The 26,514-nt window shown below is 44.5% G+C and overlaps 2 protein-coding genes across 2 annotated transcripts in view; both read left to right on the top strand.

Annotated features, from left to right (window-relative positions):
* The window catches only part of Melk (maternal embryonic leucine zipper kinase), a 62,624-nt gene that overhangs the window by 32,395 nt on the left and 3,715 nt on the right, over positions 1-26,514 (top strand). The window contains exons 10-15 of the mRNA XM_051157443.1: positions 6,311-6,397; positions 9,189-9,308; positions 13,470-13,580; positions 17,498-17,729; positions 21,869-21,965; positions 23,719-23,887. Of these exons, the coding sequence (XP_051013400.1) occupies positions 6,311-6,397; positions 9,189-9,308; positions 13,470-13,580; positions 17,498-17,729; positions 21,869-21,965; positions 23,719-23,887 (816 nt within the window). The remainder of the gene's footprint in view (positions 1-6,310; positions 6,398-9,188; positions 9,309-13,469; positions 13,581-17,497; positions 17,730-21,868; positions 21,966-23,718; positions 23,888-26,514) is intronic.
* LOC127199390 (60S ribosomal protein L34-like) lies at positions 19,288-19,681 on the top strand. The gene has a single exon (XM_051157431.1). The coding sequence runs from the start codon at positions 19,309-19,311 to the stop codon at positions 19,660-19,662; it is 354 nt and encodes a 117-aa protein (XP_051013388.1). The 5' UTR covers positions 19,288-19,308; the 3' UTR covers positions 19,663-19,681.

Below are 26,514 nucleotides of genomic sequence, written 5' to 3' on the forward strand. Positions count from 1 at the left end.
AGCTTAATGATAAAAGAAAGACAAGGACAGAGAGCTACGGGGTGTGGGTGCGGGTGCAGGGGTGGGAGTGGGAGGTAGAGGCGGGGTGGGGTAAATGGGGAGTGTGCTCCCAATCCTTCCAGCTTCTGGGTTTTTTAAACTAAGCTACTTAAATAGCAGGAGACACTTCTCTGGGCTTGTCTCCAGGGCACCTTTGATATGTTTTTCTTCAAAGAGCCAGCTTTTCACACCTTTTGTGTAGGTTAGGGTCTGCAAGGAGCTATCTTTTTTACCACATTTGAGTCTGGTGGGTTGTTACCAGTAGGGGTGTCCACTCCCATATGTCGACAGGAAGCTTACCAGGAGGGAGCATCTCCTCCGCCTGCAGACAAGGGCCCACAACTCTGAGGTCACTACTGACTTCATCAGAAAAGACGTTCAGTGTTGGAATGCTGTCAAGCTTGGGTGGCATGTGCATGCTCTCTAAAATTCTTTATTTTTGCTTGAAAGAAAAAAATTGCCTTGTTGGCAACAAATACCATAAGTAACTTTATTTTGTTCAGCTTTGAAAAGATATTTCTCAACTATCCAAATCTGAATAGCCTGTAAGAAGTGGTATTCTATGACTGAAATGGCTGTCGAGGCTGTACCCCGGTCACATAGGCTCTTTGCTGCAGACAGCAATGGCTTTGTCCTGACACTTCCATCTTAGGCTAAAACCACACATGCTCAATGTTGGCATGGAATAGAACAGTTCTTTCTTTGCTTCATCAACGACTTAATTGAAACTGACCTATTTGGGGAGTTGTGAGTACATGACAAAGCACACTGTCTTGGAACAGTTCGATTTCTGCTGAAGCACTAGTTTCATTCACTGTTTTTCTGCTATCAGTTCAAATGTCAGCACTGTGAAAATGTGAGAAACAGCAGTATTATAAAAATAGTGTTAGTCCTCCAGGCCTTCAGGAGACTGCAGATCACACTTATAAAACTGGCCTAATAAGCCGGGCGTCGTGGCGCACACCTTTAATCCCAGCACTCGGGAGGCAGAGGCAGGCGGATCGCTGTGAGTTCGAGGCCAGCCTGGTCTATAAAGTGAGTCCAGGATGGCCAAGGCTACACAGAGAAACCCTGTCTCAAAAAACCAAAAAAAAAAAAACCTGGCCTAATATACCTGACATTCTCCTCAGCCCTCTGCATTCTCACAGAGACATGTAATGCACACACATGTGTAAATACCACACATGCACTGTACACACACACACACACACACACACACACACACACACACACACACACGTACTTGCACACATGTAGCCTCACCACATGCAGTTAGAAAAGGGAGGGGTGTCTATGTGAGATTCTAGATGGCCTGAATTCAGGAGTGACATTATTAGCTAGACGGCCTGGGCTCATCAGTGATATTATTAACTAAAGAAATATAAGATTCCAGGAGGCTCGGACCTAGCATTTGCCAGCTGAGCAAACAAGTTGAATTGCAGGCTGATAACAAGAACAAACTGAGGAGACCGAGTTAAAGATTCTCCACTAGCCGCTTGTGTTTAAATTTCCACTACCTCAGGAATGTGCCTACCCTCCCAGTTAAAAAAGTCCCCAACTATTGTTAGCTCACTCAGAAAACCATACTCTTTCTCATGCCCGCACCCTTTTCTCCTGCCTGCGCCATTACTTAGCCAATCATTTTAAAGGTCAACTAACGAACCATGTTTGTACTACGTTCTACTTCTGTAAGGGTACTTAAACCCTCTGCCATTACGGAATGGGGTCTCCCATATCTACAGAGTTTGGTGGACCCCAGCATGTCGGCTAATAAACTCCTTTGCTTTTGCATCAACTTTGGAGTCTATCTCTCAAATGGGCTTCAGGGATAAACTTAGATGATCTAAGTTTAACATGTATAACCTTGTATGTAATTGAGACTGCTCTCCACTTCATAGGCAGTAGTGTATGTCATCCACATGGATGGGCTAGCCTGGAGGTATGTCTCAGACATGTCACATGTAGACAAATGGGGCATTTGCTTTCTGGAATGACCACATCAGTGAATACAATTACTCTTCCCAGGACTTAGCTAGTCTTAGAAAAGCAGATTTTTGCTTCAAGCCTCTACTCTTGTCCCCACTGTTAGGGCCGTATAGGCCAAACTAGTCTCCCTCCCCCATTCTCCTTTGATGGTTCACTCTTCCTGTATCTCTTACCAATATTCTCCTCTGCCCTCCATGATGTAGTAGATGTCTGTGGAGTAAATACAGCTTAATCTAGCGGTTACCTATGCTGAGAGCCCAAGAACCGGGCCAGCGTCTGAGCAGTTCAGCAGAAGGAAAAGGGAAACTGATGAGCCCCTTGTAAGGTAGAAATTAGGGGGTGCAAATGCCTGTGTTCAACCATTGGGGGTCATCATTTCTCTATGTGTAGAAAGCGTTGCATGTCTTTTGAGCCATGGTTCTAATAGGATAGAGTATACTATTGTTTATGTTAGAGTAGGCACCAAAATGAAGTATGTTTCTCATTGTTTGTTTTTGAGACGGTCTCATGTAGCCCAGGCTGGCCTCAGACTTTCCGTGTAGTCATAGCCGGTGTGGAACTTCACATCCTTCTAACGAATCCTAAGAGCAGTCTCCAATTTAAAGGAACATCAGAGGTTTTATGTGTTTGTTTTCTGCTCTTTGTTTTTTAATTTGGGGCATAGTATAAAGTAAAACGTACTTTTGAGAGTTCCCAGGGCATATGGTTGTATTTACATCACAGTGTAATTGCTACTCAGCTGTGGTGGCACACAACTATAATCTGTGCTCCTTGGCAGGCTGGGCAGGACGATGACAAATTTGGGGCTGATCTTAGAAACACAGTGAGACTATGTTTGGAATAAAGAAAGGAAAACAAGTAATTGCCAATCTGGATGTAGTGGTGCAGACTTGTAATCCTAGAACTTGGGCAACGGAAGCAAGAGGACCGCCATGAGTTGAGGCCAGCCTGGGCTACCTAGTGAGTTCTAGACCAGCCATGGCTACAGTGGAGACACTGTCTTTGTTTGTTTGGGTTTCTGTTTGTTTGTTTTTCGAGACAGGGTCTCTCTGTGTAGCCTTGGCTGTCCTGGACTCGCTTCGTAGACCAGGCTGGCCTCAAACTCACAGCGATCCGCCTGCCTCTGCCTTCTGAGTGCTGGGATTAAAGGTGTGCGCCACCGCCTGGTGAAACACTGTCTTAAAAAACAAATACATTATTGCTCACTGGTTAAGAGCCCATATTTTCTGTTTTTGCAGAGGACCCAAGTTTACATCCCAATACCCATGGCCGGTGGTAGCTCACAGCCGTCTATAACTACTGGTGGGGGTGGGAGTTGGGGTGGGGAGAGCTGATACTTCTGGCCTACAGGCACCTACACATACACACACACAGAGTAATGATAAATCTTTTTAAAATGCTAGTATTTGTTGAATGCTATACAAGCTATCAAGATTCGCGCTGTATTTATTGCTATGGAGTGATGGGTGGGACTTTTTGGGTAGTACTTTTAGGTCACGCATTGTTCTGTAGCCTTCGCTAGCTCAGTCAAGTCTTTGGACTAGCTCTCTGGAGCAGGGCTCTTATTGCCCTATTTTGCACATTCGAGTGGCTAGTATGCATAGAGCAGAGAACCAGAATCAAGACTGCAGCATGCGAGAGAAGCTCGGGGCTTGCGCCCTGCCGGTCTGCCACATTGCTTGTCTGCCGCCAGCGGTAAAGGGGTCACAGATGGGTATCATCGTGGTGCGGTAGAACAGTCTGGGCCAGGAACCAGAAACGCCAGTTTTGAGGGCAGATAACTGACTCTTGTCACTCTTGATTTCATCATTCCTAATCTGGGCATTTTCATGTCCTGTCGGCCTAGAGTGCCGTACCTTTACCCGTCAGCTTACTCTTCTGTTCTCCCTCTGCACAGACCTACTGTGGGGCTCAGTGAGTTGTAAACAGAAGACGCATAAGCGTTGTCACTTTTTCAAGCATTTGCTTTTTTCTTTCAGTAGTGTGTTATCAAGAATGAACTATAAAAATTATTCTGATTTACTTGGATATTTAAGGCATAGATGCTGTAATAATTCTACGCATGATCTCCTCATGCTATTTTCATGCACGGGTCTAGTACCCAAGTATTGTATCAAATAGAAGTTATATTCAGTTCCATTTTCTGCCCTAGTGAACAGGAAATGTAGCAGGCACGGATAATCCAAAATAATTGGCTACTTTTGGACATGCATTTTTGTCCTTAGCCTATCTTGAGGATGCATAGCTGAGAATTCAGAGCATCGGCAGACTGTCGAGCCCCTTTGGAGACTTCCTGTTTCCTGTTTAGGGGTTAGCTTGGGTCTGGAAGGAACTCAGTATTTTTTTCTGCTTCCTTGAGAAGTGGTATCAATAAGAAGATGCCAGACTGGATGTTGAAGTGTTTGGGGCTTTTGAGGCTGAGGTCGTCTAAATGAGGAATCTGTACTCTGAGAGACAAATTGAAAAAAAAAAAGTGTTAGCATTTTGGAATTCTCCACTGCCACCAGTATAAACCTGCATGGTCTGCACTTTGTTGTTGTTGTAACCCTTGAGCTTGTGCTTGTCCCAGCTGACAGTGCACGTTTGTCTCAATCTCTTCAGTCTGTTTGGGAACGGAATGCCGTAAGTTGGCTGGCTGGGAAGTTCAGCACCAAGGCCTGTGTGTGTCTGGTGAGGCCTTGCTTTTCTATTTGTAGTTGGTTTCTTCACATTGTGTCATCCTCCCATAGTGGAAGGAGTGAAGGGTACTTTTGGGGCCTCTTTCTCTTCCTGAGGACACATCCCTTTCATCTCACTTTCCAAAGTCCCCACCTCCTAACACCTCTGAACACTCACATTGGTCGTTAGGATCAGCGTCCAGTCTAAGGAGCACAGACATTGGAGCAGAGAAAGGTCATTGTCTTTTCTGTCTCTCTCCGTTTGTGAAGATGGGATAAACTTCTCTTGAGCTCACTGTTACTCGTGTGTAGTACATGGGGGTGGGCCGTGATCCTGCTCTGCTGTGTGCTAGGCAGACCTCTCTTTCATGCTGTGTCTGAGTCCAAGTGGCTCATTCAGAGGGGAAAAGTGGCCTGTAACAAGAATATTGAATTCCTGAAAGGTTATCAAGTTAATGAGGAAATAGACTTGTGTATATTAGTAAACCATCGTTAACTGTTTTCTGTGGGCCTGTTTAGATGCTGTTCTTGACTATTCCCATGTATTACATCTATGGCAAGGCATGTCCATTGCTCTTCTACAGATGATAAAACAAGCTCAGGCAGATGTAGTGGCATACTCCAGGTCACATGGTTATAAAGTGACGTCACAATTGAAACAAAGATATGTCTAATCTCAAAGCCCTTAGCTGTCAGGCTGTGCTGACTCCGTAGCTAGAGATCCCATGGAGACAAGCTTAGGTGACAGCGAGAGGCCAGGCACCTCAGCTGTCCCACCTCGCTGCGGAGGAGGGCTTGAAGCAGAAAGTAGAACATTGCTTCCTGGAGCTGTTGTGAACAGGATGTCTTACGTGGAAACCATGCTCCTTGTGAGTCTCTTCACAGTCCATCCTCTCAGTGTTTTCCAGCCCAGACAAGGCCATCTTGTCAGTTTGTTCTTAGTGACTTGGTAATTGCTGCTCTTATGCAAATTGGAACTTAAGTAGAGGTTCAGTGTGTTTACTTTGGATGGTGGCTGTACTGCATTTGTCACACATGATCACATGACCTCCTGAGATTCTACAGATCTAAACCTGACCCAAAGTGCAGCACTGCACAACTCAGAGCCTCCCTTTGATCACTTGTGTCAGCGCACATTTCTAACATGACTGCTCTTTGATGAAACTGATGGGCAGGGACAGGCCTTTCAGTAGGGGGGAGAGAGAGAGAGAGAGAGAGAGAGAGAGAGAGAGAGTGTGTGTGTGTGTGTGTGTGTGTGTGTGTGTGTGTGTGTGTGTGTTCCCTCTGCTGCACAGAAGCACTGTAGTAGTCAGGTGATGGCATATGACAGCCAGGAAAGAACTCATCTTACAATGGTAGTTGACTCTATTGCTTGTGAACAAATGAGGAGGACTGGTGGGCTGAGTGTCGCTCAGCTGTAGAGCACCTGTGTAGTGTGAGATGCTGGGTTCCAGGCTGAGCACTGCAAAAAGAAAACAAGTAACAGGAGCATTGATTTGTACCCACAAGTTTGACAACGTTGTTTCCACGTGTTGCAGTTGGATTTTTTTTTTTGAAATGGTAATGCTATTTTAAGTTTCAAAAGAACATATTTTTAACTTAACAGTTTATGAAATTGTGTTTTGTAGCTGACTCACCTTGACGATGACTGCGTAACAGAGCTTTCTGTACATCACCGCAACAACAGGCAAACAATGGAGGATTTAATTTCGTTGGTAAGAAATGCAGCATGAACTTAAAATAGACGGCCTGCTTCATTGTCCTTCAGTGTTGTTGGTACATTGACAGTGATAAAGCATTTTTAAGACCCATGGGGCCATCATGAATGTAAGTGTGGCACTGACTTCATATTCATGTAGGAAACAGTAGTGAGACTGTGTCTTTAAAAATCACAGACATTATAAGAAAGTGCTTTCATTTTAATCACAGGTGTAGGGATTTGGACTGCTTTGCACTGTCCACAGCAGCTGACTATGATTTGCCTCATGCTCTAGCAGAGGTGTGGTTTTGCCAGCTGCAGATAGTTTCTGCAATTGTGTGATGTTTGGAATTCTGGGAGTTTTTCAGAGGGTATATAAATGCTAGAGCCCTGATAGGTGGGAGGTTGGCTAAGGTTTGTTAGTGATCAAAGAAGATACAAAAGGAAATAATTAGATTCAGGCATTTTCGTAATCCCTCTCTCTATCCCTGTTTTCCTCCTGCCTAGTGTTAGGGTTGAAACCTGGGGTTGGGGGATAAAGGGTGAGAGAAAGAACCCACAGAGTAGCAAGACCAAGCTACACGGTACAGTTCTTTCTTTCCTGGTGTCTTCTGGGTATTTTTTGACTACCTTCTCAGCATTTATTCATTTGCTTATGCTGTGTGTGTATGTGTGTTGGTGAGCACATGCTCCAGAAAGTGTGTAGAGCTCGGGACAGCTTTGTGTGTGTGTTGGTGAGCACGTGCTACAGTAAGTGTGTAGAGCCCAGGGCACAGCTTTGTGTGTGTGTGTGTGTGTGTGTGTGTGCGTGTTGGTGAGCATGTGCTACATTAAGTGTGTAGAGCTCAGGGGACAGCTTTGTGTGTCTGTGTGTTGGTGAGAGCACTTGCTACATTAAGTGTGTAGAGCTCAGGGCACAGCTTTGTGTGTGTGTGTTGGTGAGCATGTGCTACAGTAAGTGTGTAGAGCTCAGGGCACAGCTTTGTATGTGTGTGTGTGTTGGTGAGCACATGCTACAGTAAGTGTGTAGAGCTCAGGGGACAGTTTTGTGTGTTGTGTGTTGGTGAGCACGTGCTACAGTAAGTGTGTAGAGCTCAGGGTACAGCTTTGTGTGTGTGTTGGTGAGCACGTGCTACAGTAAGTGTGTAGAGCTCAGGGCATAGCTTTGTGTGTGTGTGTGTTGGTGAGCACGTGCTACAGTAAGTGTGTAGAACTCAGGGCGCAGCTTTGTGTGTGTGTGTGTGTGTTGGTGAGCACGTGCTACATTAAGTGTGTAGAGCTCAGGGGACAGCTTTGTGTGTATGTTTGTTGGTGAGAGCACATGCTACAGTAAGTGTATAGAGCTCCGGGGACAGCTTTGTGTGTGTGTTGGTGAGCATGTGCTACAGTAAGTGTGTAGAGCTCAGGGCACAGCTTTGTATGTGTGTGTGTGTTGGTGAGCATGTGCTACAGTAAGTGTATAGAGCTCAGGGCACAGCTTTGTGTGTGTGTTGGTGAGCACATGCTACAGTAAGTGTGTAGAGCTCAGGGCACAGCTTTGTGGAAGTTGGTTCTTTCTTTCTACCACTGGATTATAAGGATTGAACTCAGGTTGTCAGGCTTGATGACAAGTGCCTTTACCACTGAGTGCTCTCACCAGCCCTGGATGTCCTCTTTCAACACGAGCACCGCCACCTTGGACATAGATTAGAGGACACATAGTTGAGCATCAGAGCAAACTAATCCACACAAAATTAGTAGTTCTGATTTTCACCGTTTTAAAGTTCTCAGACATAGACATCTGGTTCAGTTGTAAACATGAAGAGGACAACATACTTATACATACTTTTACACATACCTACACATACTTTCATATCCTTATACATACTTTCAAAGCCTTACACATGCTTTCATATCCTTACACTTTCAAGTTCTGGGCATATAGCCAGTGGTAGAGTACTTGTCTAGTGTGTTTGAAACTCCAGGTTTCATCTCTACCACCAGAACAAAATAAGAAGAAAACGTTTTTTTTTCAAGCAGGGACTTGCATGTAGCCCAGGTAGTAGGCCTCCAATAACATGCCCCACACCTTCTCTGTTTCTGTCATCTCTGTCTCTGTCTGTCTGTCTGTCTGTCTGTCTGTCTGTCTGTCTCTCTCTCTCTCTCTCTCACACACACACACATACTTGTCTTAGATACCTTGGGTACCACTTGTACATCTTACTTTTATGGTGCTGGGGATGGAGCCCAGCACATGCTAGGTGAGTGCTCTTATCATTGAGCTACTGCCTTGGCCCTAAGCCTCACACTTAAACAGGTAACAACTGACATGGCAGGGCCCTGAACACCTGGTTGGCTATCTTGTGGTTTCTATTCTGACTGGTTGTATCAGGATAACAGTAAATTATTTAGAACATTACTTCTATATAGTTGTGACTACTACTTATAAACTCATAATGGTATAAATTTGATTTAGTTAAAAACCATGATAAAATTACTAGAGGAGGAGATGAGAAGATGTATGTATGAAAGGTGTTATAATAGAGCAAAATTCTTTTCGTGCTAAGAGTTTTATGAAGACTACTTGAAGATAAAACAGAATGACAAAGGAAATTAACCTAGAAATATGCAATTGATAACAAAACAGCATTCACGGTGTTAGAAGTTTTAGGTGAGGAGGCATGATATGGAGGGATGGTAAATATTGTGCCTCTGCAAAGCTGCTGACTCAAGTTCTGAATGCCCATTGCATTGAAAAATAAGTTTAAATAGAATAGTATTTCCTCACACTTGCGAGTATCTTAATTGGCTAATTCCTTTTCCTTCAGTGGCAGTATGATCACCTCACAGCTACCTACCTTTTGCTTCTAGCCAAGAAGGCTAGAGGGAAGCCAGTTCGTCTTCAGCTTCCCTCCTTCTCCTGTGGAACCGCCAGCACCACTCCAAAGGCAAGTTCTAGAAGCCCTTGGGTGGACACCTGTTCACCTTGCCTGCAGACTTGTTCACTGGTATCAGCGAGCCAGACACAAGAAAACATTTTTATTTTGTTTTTTGAAGACAGGGTTTCTCTTTGTGTAACCCTGGCAGTCCTGGAACTCTCTCTGTAGACCAGGCTGAACTCACAGAGATTGGCTTGCCTCTGCCTCTGCCTCCTGAGGGCTGGGATTAAAGGTGTGCACCACCATGCCCAGTTATTGATCTTTTTTTTTTTTTTTTTAAGATTTATTTATTTATTTTACGTGTATGAGTGCTTTGTCTGCATGTATGAGTGTGTACCATTGTGCATGCCTGGTGCTGGAAGAGGCCAGAAGAGGGGATCAGATCCACTGGAACTGGAGTTACAGACAGGTGTCAGCCACATGTGGGAATCAAACCCAGGGCCTCTGCAAGAGCAGCCAGTGTGTTTATCCACTGAGCTATCTCTTTTGCCCCAGATATACTTAATTCTTTAAAGTGTCTTTCCTGTCACTGTTTTAATGTGCTTGACATGCTTTTAAAGGGAGTCAGGCCCAAGAATACATGGTACATTACATTTCATATGACATGAATATTTTTGTTTGTTTGTTTGTGTTTTGTTTTTTTGCCACAAGATTTCTCTGTGTTTTCTTGGCTGTCCTAGACATAGACCAGGCTGGCCTGGAACTCACGGAGATCTGCCTGCTTCTGTCTTCCCAAGTGCTGGATTACAGGAGTGTGCCACCACACCTGGCTGACATGAAGTATTTTAATATGAACACTTTTATGCTTATGTTACTGTTGGGATTTAGGCTTCTGCAGTTGCTATAGCTTGTGCAATGTAAATTCTTCCCATGAGAATTGGTTTTAAGCAAGTTGTGATTCTCTTTATGTGTTTTCTCTGTTGTGAATGTTTATAGTGATGGAGTTTAAGTTTATGTATTGCAAGCAACATGTCATTCCTCCTAGATGCTCACATTTGTTTTTCATTTGATTCTATTTTTCATAGTTGACATTTATTTTGTATTATTTGTGTGTGTGTGTGTATGTGTGTGTGTGTCCCCGTCCATGCACACACAGGTGTCTGTACCACAGAATGCACATGGTCAGAGACTAGCTTTTGACAACTGATTGTCTCTGGGGATTGATTTCAGGTCCTCAGACAAGCACCTTTACCCAGTAATCTATTTCTCTGATGCCCCCCATTTTCCTCATTGCTTAAAATCTAACTGTTCGTTCTTGGGAGGCTGAAGCAGAAGAATTACTGCGAGTTCTGAAGCCAGTGCAGGCTACGTATATGAATTCAGGCGAGTGGGTGTCTACAAAGTGAGACCCTATGTGTAAAGTGAGCTGTCTGAGTACTTTGTTAGGTGGCTGTGGGCTTTGTAATCTCAGCTTCCCCCAGCGTCATTCGGGTTGCAGTTTAATGGCTCCAGAATTAGGAAAACAGGCCCTGGGTGGCCTTTGTTGCTCAGTGCTGAGGCCCTGGGGTTGGTCCCTAGTATCGCAGAGAACAAAAGGGAAGAAGACATAGAAAGGAAACGGCATCTTTGCTGTCCTTAGCCACAGTTGACCTTTGTAGATTTGCTATAACCCAGATGGCCCTGTATTAGGCCTTTAGAAAAAAAAGGTCTCAGAACTGTTTTTAAGTAAGTTAACGCCACTGTTTTCAAGTAAGTTAATGCCACCGTTTTCATGGTCTCTGGTTGAATCAACTACTCCAGCTTTATTTAACTCCACCTTTAGAGCTCGCTTTTTATTGCCTGTCAGTCATGAGCCCTGAGTCTAAGTGGATGCTAGGGTCCTAGCTCTCGCCTCACCTCCTTGTTGATCTTTTGACCAAACTCATGACTGAGAGCATCAGGCAGCTGACTGCTGTGTGAAGTCTGTGACGTGAGGTAGCCTCACCCCCAGGCTGCTACTCTACCCAGGTTCGCAAGCTTTGCTAGGCTGGGGAATGCCCATGCTCTTTTGCCTGTGTGTTCAGGGAATGACCAGGCACCTCTCTTGCTGTTTTGGTCAAATTCTTTCAACTTTTTTGTTTCTTTCTTTTGTTTTCGTTTTTCCAGACAGGGTTTCTCTTGTAGTCCTGGCTGTCCTGGACTCACTTTGTAGACCAGGCTAGCCTTGAACTCAGAGGGATCCACCTGCTCTGCCTCCCGAGTGCTGGGTTAAAGGCGAGTGCCACCACGCCCAACTGCAGACATTTTAATGGCCAAAAAATAAGTAGAAGTCAATTTGAGTTCTTTTTTGGTGTTTATGCTAACCAGTTAATGCTGGCCAGTTAACCAGGCTATATGTTTTCTTTGCACCTTTTTCCCATAGGATGACCTCTTTTTAAAGAGAATCAGTAATTCTGACTCAACAAACAGTCCATGGTGCTTTCAGGGGGGAACAGTAAAGTCTGAATCAGGAGTCAGTGACAGCCACACAGTCTTCAGCAGTGGTGTGTCAGGCGCATGGATTTGGGGAACAGATCCATGTACTTGCTCTTGATAGTCATGCTGAGGCAAAGCTCACATGCACAGAAACACATGGACTCTGTATCTCAGTACACGGCGTCCACATCTGCTGTGGCATACTGTGGAACCACCACTGGGAGAACTACACTGGACCAGCAGTTGAGTTTGAGTTTCAAAAAATGGAAAGGGGGAGCATAGGATGCCCTCAGTGGGCAAAGGCGTTTGCCACACCTGACAATCTGAGTTTGGTAACCAGGTCCCCACATGATAAGAGTGAACTGATTCCAATAAGTTATCCTTCTACCTCTGCATTTGAGCACACACATACACACTCACACTCAAATAACTAAATGTCAAATTAGAAAAAAAATGTGTATAATATTGTTCAGTGAGGTTGGGTGTGGTAGTACTTGGGAGGCAGAAACAGAAGTATCTCTGAGTTCAAGGTAAAAGCCTGACCTACAGAGCGAGTACCAGGATAGCCAGGGGTATACCAAGAAACTTGTCCCAAAAAAGCAAAAATCACCACCACCAGCACCAGCACCAGCACCACCACCATCACCACCACCAAAAGGAACTCAGGGATGCTTTGAATATGGTTTGTACCTACTGTAGTATTGTCATAGCTGCCATTTCTACAACACTGAATTGTTCCCAACTTAGTCTAGACTTAGTTAGCATCAGTATTTTTCTCAGCCTAGCATTCTCTCTGTACACTGAGCTCTCATTGATAGAAATTGGCAACCCTGGGCATAGAGTAGGGAGGGTAAGATTGTCTACTCAAGTCATGCAGCTATGAGGAGACAGGGCCTTGACCATTAGCTGTGAGTCTGGGTAAAGGGATGCAGGTGTTAGACACTCAGTATTGTACCCACAGGCTCATCCTTTAGATGGGTCTAGTGTAAAGTCTGTACAGGGAGAGGGTGAATGAATGTAAGGTATTCTGGTGGTGTTGTTAGCATAGGCCCCAACGGTCCTGTTTGAGGGCGATCTTAAGTAGAACTAGTTTACTCCTGGCAGAAATGATGAGCTATGTTGTATGCTTTTACAATGTACTTATTTATAGGACTGGCGAGATAAGCGCTGGTTGCTTTTCCAGAGGAGTCAGATTTGATTGCCAGCACCTCAGGGTGCCTCACAACCACCTGTAACTTATGACACCTTCTTGGCCTCTGTAGGCACCATGCACGCATTTGGTGCACAGAAACAATACCCTCACACATAATATAAAAATAAATAAAATTTTGATTGAGATTGTGTGTGTAATATATGTGTAGGGGTGGGTATGCATGCCATGACAGGGGTGTGGAGGTCAGAGCATGGCGTCATGGAGTCGTCAGTTCTTTCCCTTCTCCTGTGTGAGTTCTACAGGTCAAACTCAAACCGCCAGGATCGCAGGCCAAGTGCTTTCCAGCCCTGAGCCATTGTGTTGGCTTCTGCTATATGCTCCTCACTGTCGAAGTTAAGTCCCTTCCAGCTTCCACTTGGTTGGGACCTTATTTGTAACTTTGCAAATGCCTTGTCTAGCACTGCTCTGTAGTAGTGATAAGCTAAGTAAATTGTATTCCATATGACATCTAGCTTGTCTCTGTTTTTGCTTCCAGGGTTTCTCCCTGCGCCTGGGATATGCTGTTGTAAAATTTGAATCCTGGTGTTGTTATTGCTAACTTCTTTTGCCTTTTAAATTAATAGTCAAAGAATCTGAGCCTGGAAGATATGACCACAAGTGATGATAACCATGTGGCTGAATTAATAGACTATAAATTGTGTGAAGATAATTTATTAGCTCACCAGACACCACAGGTGGGTAGTTTTATTACTACTTAAAGCAGAATGCACATCTTAATTATAAACACATCTAGCCTAACAGGAAATCAAGTCTGTGCTTGTAAATTTATTTAATCTTGAAGCCACTGAAGATACCAGTGAAAGATTGAAAGATTGTTGGGATATAAATGAAAGAAAAGTCGATGATTTCAAGGTTAGGAAAGGCAGGATCCCATCTGGAGTACCTCATTGACCCTTTCCTCTTCATCTGTCTGTCTGTCTGTCTGTCTGTCTATTTTGTTTTTTTCGAGACAGTTTCCCTGTGTAGCCTTGGCTGTCCTGGACTCACTTTGTAGACCAGGCTGTCTTTGAACTCACAGCGATCTGCCTGCCTTGGCCTCCCCAGTGCTGGGATTAAAGGCATGTGCCACCACACTTGGCTAATTTTATAAAAATTACTATACTTTTCGATTCTAGAATTCCTAGGTAGTTCTTGTGAATAGGTCTCTCTCTGATGACTCTGTGGTGTTGCCCTTATCCTTCAGGTCTTTAGAACCTGGCTATTTGACTGTGAGTCCCAACCTCAGAAGGGTGTGTAAGGGAATGTTGGAGCTGAGAGAACGAGTGTCCAGAGATCAAAGATGATGATGATGATGATGATTTGGCTTTCAAGACAGAGCTTCTCTGTGTAGCAGCCCTGGCTATCCTGGAACTTGCTTTGTAGACAAGGCTAGCCTCTAACTCACAGAGATCCACCTGACTCTACCTCAATCAAAGATTAACTTAACCTCAGCATGTGATGAACCTGCATACTTGTATTGCATCATGTGACTTCACTGTATCCTTGTCCTGAGTACCCAGCTGTGCTGTGCACTGCGAATGTCTTGGTGCCACACAGTAGGAGGCCATGACTGTTGCCAGAAGTGCCAGTGTGAGACTGTTGTTTGCTGAGTTAAGCTCCATTCTAGGGTCTTTCCTTAAACTTACCTTCTAGAATTCTATTTTCATTTCTTTTTAATCTGCTATTAGATATGTAACCTGAGTTTATTTTTATCTTTTTTTATTTTCTGGAGGTTCTAATTTTCTTTATAATCTACCTGACTGTTTTGTAGTCTTGTTCTTATAGATGGATTTTAAATACTAACATATTTTTTAATATCTAACATTTTCTGGCTTCATCCTGGTCCTTGGTTTTTTTTTTTTTTTTAACTAGGAGCATGTGTGTACGTGTGGAGGAGTGAGCTTGTGGAGGTCAGAGGACAGCTTTTGGGAATTGCTTCTCTTCTGGGATCAAATGCACATCATCAAGCTTGTGTGGTAAACGTTTTTTACCATCAAGACATCTTTTTTTTTTTTTTTCCTTAAATTTTTTTTCGAGACAGGGTTTCTCTGTTAGTCTTAGCTGTGCTGGACTTGCTTTGTAGACCAGGCTGGCCTCAAACTCATAGAGATCCTCCTGCCTCTGCCTCCCCACGTACTGGGATTATGGGCGTGTGTCACTGGGCCCAGCTTCATCAAGCCAACTTTCTGGCACCTTGTTTTGTTTTATTGAGATGGGCTTTTGCTGTAAGTTCACGCTGGACTGGACCAGGCTATGAAGCTAAAGTTGGCCTTGAACTCTTGACTGTCCTGCCTTAACTTCAGTCTTGTACCAGCCCTCCCAGTCTTATTCTGTTTATTTTTTTCTGATGCTTTTTTTCCCTCAAGCTGCTTTTATATTTTGTATTTATTGATTCATTGATTGATTTGTTGGCTGATAGGACCATGCTAAAGTGTCCAGGCTAGCTTCAGACTTTAGGCTCAAGTAATCCTCTTCCCTTAGCCTCTTGGATGGTTGTGATTAGAAATGTATGCCACCATGTTGGGCTGGAATGTGTACGTGTAGGCTTATTTTTATTTGAACTCTTAGAATTCTTTGAATGTTAGATTAAAGATTAAAGGCTTTGGTTTAGGTAGATTGAAGCCTTTCTTCTATGTCAAATTTAAGTTTAAAATTTCTGTGATTAGCCAGACACAGTGGTGCACGCCTATAATCCCAGCACTCAGGAGGCAGAGGCAGAGGCAGGCAGATCTCTGTGAGTTTGAGGCCAGCCTGGCCTACAAAGTGAGTTCCAGGGCAGCCAAGGCTACAGAGAGAAATCGTGTCATGCAAAAATAAAAAAAAAACAAAACAAAAACAAATTTCTGTGATTAACCAGTTAGTGTGAGTTTGAACCCTACATCACTATGCCAGCTGTTCGTTTTCGCACACGTTATTGAAGGACAGTCTCTCTGTTCTTCTCTGAGGGCCACGGCTAGAAAAACACATTTTCTTGCTGACTCCTTTGGGCACATTTCTATTTAACTCCCTTCCACCTTAGTTATGGCCCTCCTGGCTTTCTGTGAGAGCTGTGACACTGCCTTCTAGGAGCGCCATGTTTGCGTGGTTGTTCAGGGTTAGATTATGAGAGGCAGGAGCCTTGAGGGCAGCGGGTTCAACATTGGTTTCATATTCCTGTTTTTAGTTTAGGTTTCCTTACTCTTTTGCAAGCTCAGCTATAAATTTAAAAGGATTACAATATTTTGATGTGGAGTCTGGAAGGTGGCTCAGCAGCTAAGAGAATGGGGATTAAATGCGTACACCACCACTGCACAGCTTTACAATGTATTTTTGATCTACTATTTCTATTAAAGTATTGGGTGGGTGGGTGGGGCTCCACAGGGGTCTTCTCTATTAGTCTCCATCTTATTTTCTGCAAGCTCAGCAGCTGGTAGAGTGGCTGGCCATCGTGCTTTAGGGGGTCTGCTATGTCAGTGCCTTCCCTACCCTAGTGCTGCAGTTGCAGACACAAGCTACCACACCCAGCTTTTTCATAGGTGTTAAGGACCATAACACAGGCCCTCATGCATGCAGTGGTCACTTTTCTAACCAAGCCATCCCTCGGAGTCTGTGTTTGTTTGTTTGTTTTCTAAGACAGGGTTTCTCCCTGTAGCTCTGGTTGTCCTGGAACTCTTTCAGTAGACCAGGCAGCCTCAAACTTAGAGTTCTGCCTGCCTCTGTCTCCTGAGTGCTGGGATTAAAGGTGTGCGCCTCTACCACCTGGCAAAGAGTATTTGAATACTTGTTTTAAATCCCAATCCCTGAGAAAACTTTTATTTTTCACATGTATTAGATAGAGTCAAACCATAGCAATGTAGGTGTAAAAAACATGCTTTAGAGGTTATGTGTGATTCTGTTGGGATGTTTTTAAAGTTAATGTTATTTATTAACAGATTACATCTAAATTGTTATGCCATCGCTTGTATCCTCCCGTTCCTCCCTCCCTCTCTCTTTCATCCTATTCCTCTCCCCTAGGTCTGTGTCAGAAGGGGACCTCCTCCCCCACCATATGGTCATAGCCTATCAGGTCTCATCCTGGTAGCCTGCTTATTCTTCCTTTGAGTGCCATCAGGCCTCCCTACCAAGGGGAAGTGATCAAATATGGGGCACCAGAGTTCATGTCAGAGTCAGTCCCCGCTCTCCACACAACTGTGGCAAATGGCCTGTCCATTGGCTAGATCAGAGTAGGGGTTCAATGTTTACTGCATTGTCTTTAGTTGGTACAGTAGTTTGAGCAGAACCCCCTGGGTCCAGATCCACCCATCATGTTATTCTTCTTGTAGTCTTTTGGGATCTTAAGTGTGTTTAAACACCCATCTTGAAATATTGAAAACACCTGTTGGTAGAAAAGACTGAGACGCTCTACCTGTGCTGAGGAGAACTGAGGACACTGTCAAGTGCCCTGGTGTCACCAACAGTGTCCTTGACAGCAGTTGATTTTAATAGAAGCAACACAAGTAATTTGCTGATTGTTAAGGTATAGCATAAAGACATTGTCCTTTCTTCCTCAGTAATTTGCTGATTGTTAAGGTATAGCATAAAGACATTGTCCCTTCTTCCGCAGTGTGCTTCATCTAGTGCCTTTCCCCTCCAGGTGACCAAGCACTGGGCAGAATCAAATGGTGTGGCTTCTAAGTCACCAACTCCAGGAGTCTGCAGAGCACTGGCCAGCAAGTTAAAGGACAAAGAGAACGTGTGCACTCCCACGTCTGCTGCAAAGAGTGACGAGCACTTTGTGTTTCCTGAGCCCAGGACTCCAGTTGGTAAGAACCAGTATAAGAGAGAAGTCCTCGCCTCACCAAACCGCTGCGTGACACCTGCAAAAGGTATGTGCTGAGAGAATTAAACAGAGATTTAAAGGTTTAAATGTAATTCTTACTGTTGGAAATGAACACAAAGACTTCTAACTAACTCGCCTTGTTCTCTGGCTTCCAGGTTAGGCCAGCTACCTGTATCATATGCCCTTGAATTAGTGGGACTGGACACATCACTTACCTTGTAATTCTCAGGGGGTGCTGTTACTTTCTTTTCCACATTTAAAGACTTTAGATTGTGTGTGTGTGTGTGTGTGTGTGTGTGTGTTTGTGTGTGTGTGTGTTTCTGTGTGTGGGGTACCCAGAGGGGTTTAAAGAGAGTAGATCCCTTTGGAGCTGGAGTTACAGGAAGTTGTCAGCCACCTGATGTGGGTGCTGCCAACCAAACTCTGGTCCCCTCTGGAAGCACAGCATGCACTTTTTGCTGCTTAGCCATCTCTCCAGCCCCTCTGTCACATTTGAGTGATTTGGTCATTAGCACTAGGGTAGCAACTTAGAGCTTGTCAGTTTTCACAGTGTAGGGACTCAGAGGAGTGGAGTTCTTTACCAAGGTCGTATGTCCAGCCTTAGCCTTCATCATGCCAGCTGGGAGTCACTCTGGGTGGAGCGCTGTTGAGCTCTTCCTGTACCTGGTTCTCCATTGCGGTCATCCGGTCTTGTCCTGCCCTGCAGTGTTGTACTAGAGTCCAGAAGGCAGGGGAGCCGGTGACTTCCTCCCAGCCTTCACGTGACCCTTTCTCTTGCTTTCCTCTTCAGTGTAAATGCCACCACGTGTTTAAACCATCCCTCCAGGACATTCGGTGTTTTGGTGGCTGTCTCATCTGAATACATTCTACTGTGTCAGTGTGAGGCCAGTTTGCTGGGATCAGGGCTCCCCAAGACAAGCAATCCATGTATGCTGCAGAGCTGTGGTGTGCTTACTGCAGACTCTGGGCCAGATTTGCTGAGTGAAGAGATAAATTACTGCTGGAAGCAGCTTTATCTGTTCTTTTGCCAACAGCAGTTAAGCTTCATCAGCCTCTCCCCAGCAATGATGTTCTTCTCTTGTGCTGTTTGGAGTGCATAATGAACCCCAGCTCTGAGGAGTGGCCATGTGAGCTCCTGCTAAGCCTCTTCTACCATCGTCTTCTAGTTTGCTAGTAGGTTGGCATCCACTTCAAGAGATCATCATAGGGGGCTGGAGAGGTGGCTCAGAGGTTAAGAGCACTGGCTGCTCTTCCAGAGGACCTGAGTTTAGTTCCCAGCACCCACATGGTGGCTCACAACCATCTATAATGAGATCCGATGCCCTATTCTGTCCTTCAGGCAGAACACTGTATACATATATACTGTACACATGTATGCAGGCAGAACATTGTATACATAGTAAATAAATCTTTTTTTAAAAGGTCATCGTGAGAGGTATGGCGGCTTGTCTCTGTTCTGTGTTTCTTCCACGATCCGCAGCCATCCGAGGAGTTAGGCGGGTGGGATGTCTTGAGGGGACGGTGCCATAACTGGCGCGAGGGTGAGGGTGTGTGGCGGGCGGCTCCTCGGCTCGTAGCTGCGGAAAGTTCTCGGTGGTTCCAGCACCCCCAAAGCGGCATTCAAAATGGTCCAACGTTTGACATACCATCCTAGGCTCTCCTACAATACAGCCTCTAACAAAACTAGGCTGTCTCGAACCCCTGGCAACAGGATTGTTTCCCTGTACACCAAGAAGGTTGGGAAAGCACCTAAATCGGCATGCGGTGTGTGCCCAGGCCGACTGCGCGGGGTTCGTGCTGTGAGGCCTAAAGTCCTGACGAGGCTGTCCAAGACAAAGAAGCACGTCAGCAGGGCCTACGGTGGCTCCATGTGTGCCAAGTGTGTCCGAGACAGGATCAAGCAGGCTTTCCTTATTGAGGAGCAGAAAATCGTTGTGAAAGTGTTGAAGGCACAAGCACAGAGTCAGAAAGCAAAATAAATATGTAGCTTTTTTTTTTTTTAAACATTTATTTATTATGTATACAGTGCTCTGCCTGCATGTACACCTGCAGGCCAGAAGAAGGCATCAGATCACATTACAGATGGTTGTGAGCCACGATGTGGTTGCTGGGAATTGAACTCAGGAGCTCTGGAAGAGCAGACAGTGAGTGCTCTTAACCGCTGAGCCATCTCTCCAGCCCAATATGTAGCTTTTTTAAGTAATAAAAGTAAAGGCTTGAAAAAAAAAAAAAAGGTCATCGTAATATACATGAAGACATTGTGCAAGATTTTGCTTAAATATTTGCTTGAGCTCTATAATTGTGTTAATGGAATTTTGCATTTCTTCAACCTACAGCTTTCTCTAAATGTGAGGCCAGTTTAGTAGGATGAGGTGTGTTTGTATGTGGCTGATTGTAGGTGTCTCAAAAAACTGCAGGTTTTTGTAGGATCTCCAAAGTGGTTGCCATTTCATCTTTCCCTAACAAAGGATTCATTCTCTTATTAGCTGTCTTAATATAATTGTTGTCTTTTAATTTAGTTATCTTTGCCTTTTTGAGGGTGTGTCTCACGTACACCAGGCCAGCCTTAGACGGACTCACTCTTAGTATGGTGGTGAAAATGACCTTGAATTCTTGATTTCTCACTTCAACCTACCAAATGCTGCTGGGATTGAGAGAGACAGACAGACGGAGAGAGACAGAGAGGGTATGAATGAATGAGATATTATGAGAATGCGCGTGTAGGCCAGAAGCCTGTCAGTCTTCAGGAGCCACCTTCTTTACCGAGACAAAGTCTTAGTGGGACGTGAGGCTTATTGGAGTTAGCTGGCTGGCCAGCAGACACCAGGAACCCACAGCCCCTGCCTCCCGCTCCGCAGTGCTGGAGGTTAATGGTGGACCATACCAGGCTGTTTTTTTTTCTCACCAGAGTGCTGAGGGTCTAAGCTTAGGTCTTAGTGTTTTATAGCCAGTACTTTACCAACTCAGCTGTTTCCCCAGCCCCATTTAGGAATGAAAAAAAAAAAAAAAAAAGCAAAGGAAACAGCATCCTTTTGGCAACATAGTTTTTTTTTTTTTAAATTATACTTTTTTGTTTTAATTATTGATAGTTTTAATGTGATTCTAAAGGTTTTGGAATGTGGTTTGAAATGTAGTTTACATATCTTGTCCCTGCAAGATGGTGTTGGTGAAAAGCTTGATATTAATTGCTATTTTTCTTCAAACACAAGAGCTTGCACAGAGAGCAAGTGGCTGAAGATATAATTGGTAGTTCATCTCACTTTTTTTTTTTTTGACATGGATGCTAATTCCTGGTTGTGACTTTCATGTGTAGGCAGTGGTAGTTGTCACGGGCAGCTATGCATGGTAGCATGTTCTACTAGAAGACAAAGATAAGGGATTTTTAACGGCTGTTGTAACTACTTCTCCTGGTTGTTCTTGTGAAACTAGGGAGAATAAAATTCATTAGTTAAAAACAGAGCAAAACTCCCACTGAAAAAATGTTATCAGTATTGCCACTAAAGGGAATAAAACACAGGGCCTTGGACATGCTGGGCAAGTGCTTTACCAGCTACGTCCCCAGCAGTATAAAGCTTTTAATCATAAAAAGCAGCCAGTCAGAGGTAACCAGATCTACTGATGCATACCTGCCACAGACTTACCCTGGGAAAGGCAGGAAATTCTGGAACAAAGAAACAGTCAAACAACAACAACAAATGAACAAAGCTCACTGCAAACTTTTGTCAAACTTCAGAAGAGGATTGATTTCTTTACCTAACAGGAATTAAATTGGGTTGTAATTGAATTAACACTTTTTAAGTATGCTTCGGTTTGGAGTGAGGTTTATGTTTTGTTTTAAGTTGTTACGTGTAAGACAAAATGGTTTCTTGTTTGAGGGGGTTTTGTTTTGAGACACGGTGTTAGGTACTTTGGGCTGACCTCAGACTTGCTATGTAACATAGGCTGGCCTTGAACTCTGGATCATCCTGCCTCCCACTCCTAAACCCTGGGATTACAAGTGTGCTTTAACACACAGAGGGATTTTGTTCTTAATACAGATCATATGGAAACATTTTCCTTAAGTGATTAGAGCCAATAACTTCACTGGCCAGGTGGTACTAGTATTTTGGAGTCAATGAAGGAAGTGATGTAAGTGTTGGAGCCATGTCAGGCACACAGGGTTTGTATTTGTTGTTTTTCCAATAGCTAGAAACCAGTGCCTGAAAGAAGCCCAAGTTAGAACGCCAGTGAATTCTGCAGGAGCAGACGCATTAATGACAAGTGTCATTAGCCCTGAAAGGAGGTAAGTGTTGCCTTTCGGACTCCATTTGTTAGTGTAGGTCCTGGGATTACTCTTCATGCAGGGGAACCAAGACAATGCGGCTTGAACTGGGAATTGATTCTGTGGCTGAGCATGGTTGCTGGAGCTCAGTCTTCTCAAGGGAGAAGTCATGAGCCTGATCAGCTGTGCGGCTGATAAGCTGGGAAGACAGGGTCCCTGCCTCTGGCTACGCAGTTCCTTCTCCGAGGCACATGTACTTCTGTTTCCCTGCCAGTAGAGTGTAGGTGCACAGTAACAGTCAGCATTCCCTCAAATGGTAAAAATACCAATTAGGTTACAGAGAAAGCCAACCACCTTCCCTGAGCTGGAAGGCCTGAGGCACAAGTGCGCCTTCATTGCCTTTGTAGTTATTTTCAGGTACATGATCTGTTTGGGGGAATAGAATATAAACTGACTATTAGATGCTGCTGCAGTTATCAATTGGCTTGTTTTTTATGTTGTTGATATTGTGGGTGGGTAGAAGATAGTCTTACTCATTGGAGGTATGCGCAGAAGTGTTTCTGAGCGAGGTATTATGATACCCTCAGGTGGCTGAGCAAGCATGCAGATGTACTTGGATTGTCCGTGTACACAGAGAAAACCATTGACCAAATATTAGTAGTTGTTGACCCTAGGATGGCGTGTGGGTGTTTGCTGTACTGGGATTCTAATGTTCCTGTGTTTGATTTAAAAAAAAAAAAAAGTGAAGGAGCTGAGGTTTGTGGCATAGGCCTGGGATCCCAGCTAATTGGGAGGCTGAGATAGGAGGACTGCAAGTTCAAAGCCAGCCTCGATAATGTGATGAAGCTCCTGTAGGAGTTCTTTTTATCTGCTTTATTGTACTGCGCTTTCTTATGTCTTTTCCTTTTTTCCTTCTTTACCCCAATCCCTTCCAACCCCTGCAACACTAGGTAGGACAGAGAGAAGGTTAATAGAGAGAAGGGGCATAGGTCCCCCTTCCGGCTGGTCCGAGCCATCAGGTTTTTTGGGGCAGTATGAGTCTCTGTGTCAGGATAGCTAGCAGTCCAGCAAACAGCAACAGCAACCAGCAGAAGGGTAAGTAAGCAGCAGCAGCAGCAGCCTTCATTGGTAGAATGCCTTCTCAGTATAAAGGAGGACATAGGTTCAATCCTTGACATCTCCCAAAGAAATAAAGGCTGATTCGGAGCCACATGCTGAGGTGAAAACCTGCAAGCTCAGAGAGGCAGAGAAAGCGCCCAGCTGAACTTCCTACTCAGCTCACATCTCAAATGAAAAAGCCCAAAAAGCCTGCTAGCTCAGCTGACAGCCCAGGAGGAAACCCCCCAAAAACTAAAAGCCAAAGAGCTTTCTAGCTCAAAGCTCAAAAGCCTGCTTCTTCTTACCCACTCTGTCTTAAATACCCTTCAACTCAAAGTCTCTCTACTCTTTTAAATCCTGTTTACAGAAAGCTCTTGGGTTACAGGTGTATGCTAGGGCTGAGCCACAGCATAATCACCTGTTTATAATACACAGAAAGTTCTTGCATTAAAAGTGTGTGTTAGGGCTCAACCACACCAAACAAGAAACGGGGTTTTACAGTATACAATCTTGGGGTTCACAGTGGGATCAAATATCCTTCAAAACTACCCAAAGGAGGATTAGGGTGATCTGGTTCTGGCACACCTGCCTGTTGCCCTTGGTGCATGTAGAGGGACAGGCTCAGGAGCCATGACATCAGCAGGACAGTGCCACAAGTGCTTTGTTGGTTTTTAAGGTGCCGTTCAATGGAAGTAGATCTCAACCAGGCACACATGGAGGATACCCCTAAAAGGAAAGGAGCCAATGTGTTTGGGAGTCTTGAGAGAGGACTGGATAAGGTCCTTACTGTGCTCACCAGGAGCAAGAAGAAGGGCTCTGCCAAAGACAGGCCAAGACGGCGGAAGGTGAGTAGGCCAGAGACTGACAGACTCAGAAGCTGACTCTTAGGTGGTGTCTCTCTAGCCCTGCCCTTCTTTCTTTGGCAGGATCTCTAACCCAGGCTGTTCCCTCAGCCTCCTAAATGCTGGGATTACTACCACTTGTGTTGGTGTTGGTGTCTGTGGTGCGCGCACACGCATGTGTGTGTGTGTGTGTGTGTGTGTACACATGTGTACATGTCTCTGTTCATCTATCCATAGGATCCAGGGGCTAACGCGGAGTATCAGGTTTACATGTCAAGCACTTTTTCCTACTGAGCCATCTTGCCAGTCTTATCTTTTCACATTTTAGAAAGAAATGTATCAAATACATTTACTGATGGGAGATTCTAACGCATGTTCTTAGGTAGCAGGTTTTAAGAATGCAGAAGTGCAATGGAGAGATGGCTCAGTGGTTAAGAGCATTTGTTGTCTTGCAGAGGACCAGAGTTCAGTTCCCAGGACCCACATGGTGACCTACAATCTCCCATAATTCCAGGTTCAGAAGATCTGAGGCACTCCTGTGGCCTCTGCAGACACTAGGCACATATGTGGTGCACAGATATGTAGGCAAAACAGTCATACACATAACATAAAATAAAAACCTAAATTAAAAAAAATTAAGCCGGGCGTGGTGGCGCACGCCTTTAATCCCAGCACTCGGGAGGCAGAGGCAGGCGGATCGCTGTGAGTCCGAGGCCAGCCTGGTCTACAAAGTGAGTCCAGGATGGCCAAGGCTACACAGAGAAACCCTGTCTTGAAAAAACAAAAACAAACAAAAAAAATTCACAGCTAATTCACCCTCTTTAAAGAACATATAAGTATAATATAAATAATTCAAAATCACACAGATTGATCACAGGACAACGTAGAGGTGCGGAAGCACGGGATGTATATGGGAAGCTGAGAGCTGTTTCAGGCTGGAGACTTGAGCTTAGTCGCCCTATGTCTGGCACATTGGAGTCCCTGACACATAAATACCTTTAGACGTTCTCATGAACTATTTGCACGCACGGAAAGTTAATTTGAACTTTCTGAAACCAGTTGTTTATTGTGTGTGCACATGTACACCAGAATACACACACAGAGGTCAGAGGACAATTTATAGGAATCTGGTCTCTCCTTCCACTTTGTAGGTCTTTGAGACTGAACTCAGGCCATCTGGCTTGGGAGTACATTCTTTTATTCACTGGGCCATCTTAGTAGCCCTAATTTGAACTTTTTTTTCCCTCTGTGTAGCCTTGGTTGTCCTGGACACGCTTTGTAGACCAGGCTGGCCTCGGACTCACAGCGATCTGCCTGCCTCTGCCTCCCGAGTGCTAGGATTACAGGCGTGTGGCACCGCTTCTAGCTCCTAATTTGAACTTTGAGTTGTAGTGTGTGTAAGGATAATAGTGAGTGACAGGTTGGGGAGCCTGGCTTAAGGGCCTGGCTAAGAGGCTTGTGTCTTTTAAAAAAATTGTATTTACTTTATGTCATTGATGTTTTGCTTGCATGTATGTCTGGGTGAGTTGTCAGATCTTGGAGTTACAAACAGTTGTGAACTGACATGTGGGTGCTGGGAATTGAACTTGGGTCCTGTGGAAGAGCAATCAGTGCTCTTAACTGACTATCTCTTCAGCCTCGAGGTTTGCATCTTATTTAATAACCCTGTTACACTTTAAAATATATAATATATTTGGTGGGGAAGGAGAAAAAAAGCCATTAGCAGTGTCTTAGTAACTGGTTTTCTTTTCTTTTCTTTTCTTTTTGCTGTGAAGTGATACTGTGACCAAGGCAACTCTTATAAAAGAAAGCATTGAATTGGGGGTTGCTAACAGTTTCAAAGGTTTAGTCCATTATCACCGTGGTGGGAAGCGTGGTAGCAGGCATGGTGTTGGAGGAGCAGCTGTGAGCCACATCCTGACCTGCACGCAGTAGAAGAGAGACCAACTGGGCCTTACATGTGCTTTTGAAACCTCAAAGCCCACCCCAGTAACACACGTCCTTCAGCAAGGCCACACCCCCTAGTTCTTGTAATCTTTTCAAATAGTTCCACTACCTGGTGACAAAACATTCAAATATAGGAGCCATTCTTATTCAGACCACACATTCCCGGGCTCCCATAGGCTGGTAGCCGTATCATAATGAAAAAAATGCATTCAGCTCTACTTCCGAAGTCTCCATAGTCTCTCAGCCTCAACACTACTTAAAAGTTCAGAGTCTCTTCTAAGACTCACGGAACTCTCTTAACTGTTAACCCCACTAAAATCAAAGCAAAAACGCAGATCATATATTTTTAGCATACAATGGCACAGAATGTACATTACCATTCCAAGAGGGAGGAATGTGAACATAGCAAGGAAATGTGGACCGAAGACTGAAATCCAGCAGGGTAAATGCCGGATTCTGCATCTCCATGTCTTACATCAAAGTGCCCGTTAGAACTCCAGTTCCTTTTAGCTTTGCTTTCTGCAGCACACGTCTACTGGGCTGGTTCCCCATCCTGTTAGCAGCTCTCCTTGGTAGGTATCCCATAACTCTGGCACCTCAACATCTTGGGGTCTCCAACACAATCCAGGCTTCACCCTTATAGCCTCACACAGTGGCCTCTTTTGGCCTCCATTCAGGGACAC

The sequence above is a fragment of the Acomys russatus genome, chromosome 2, assembly GCF_903995435.1.
Source record: "Acomys russatus chromosome 2, mAcoRus1.1, whole genome shotgun sequence".
Classification (NCBI taxonomy): domain Eukaryota; kingdom Metazoa; phylum Chordata; class Mammalia; order Rodentia; family Muridae; genus Acomys; species Acomys russatus.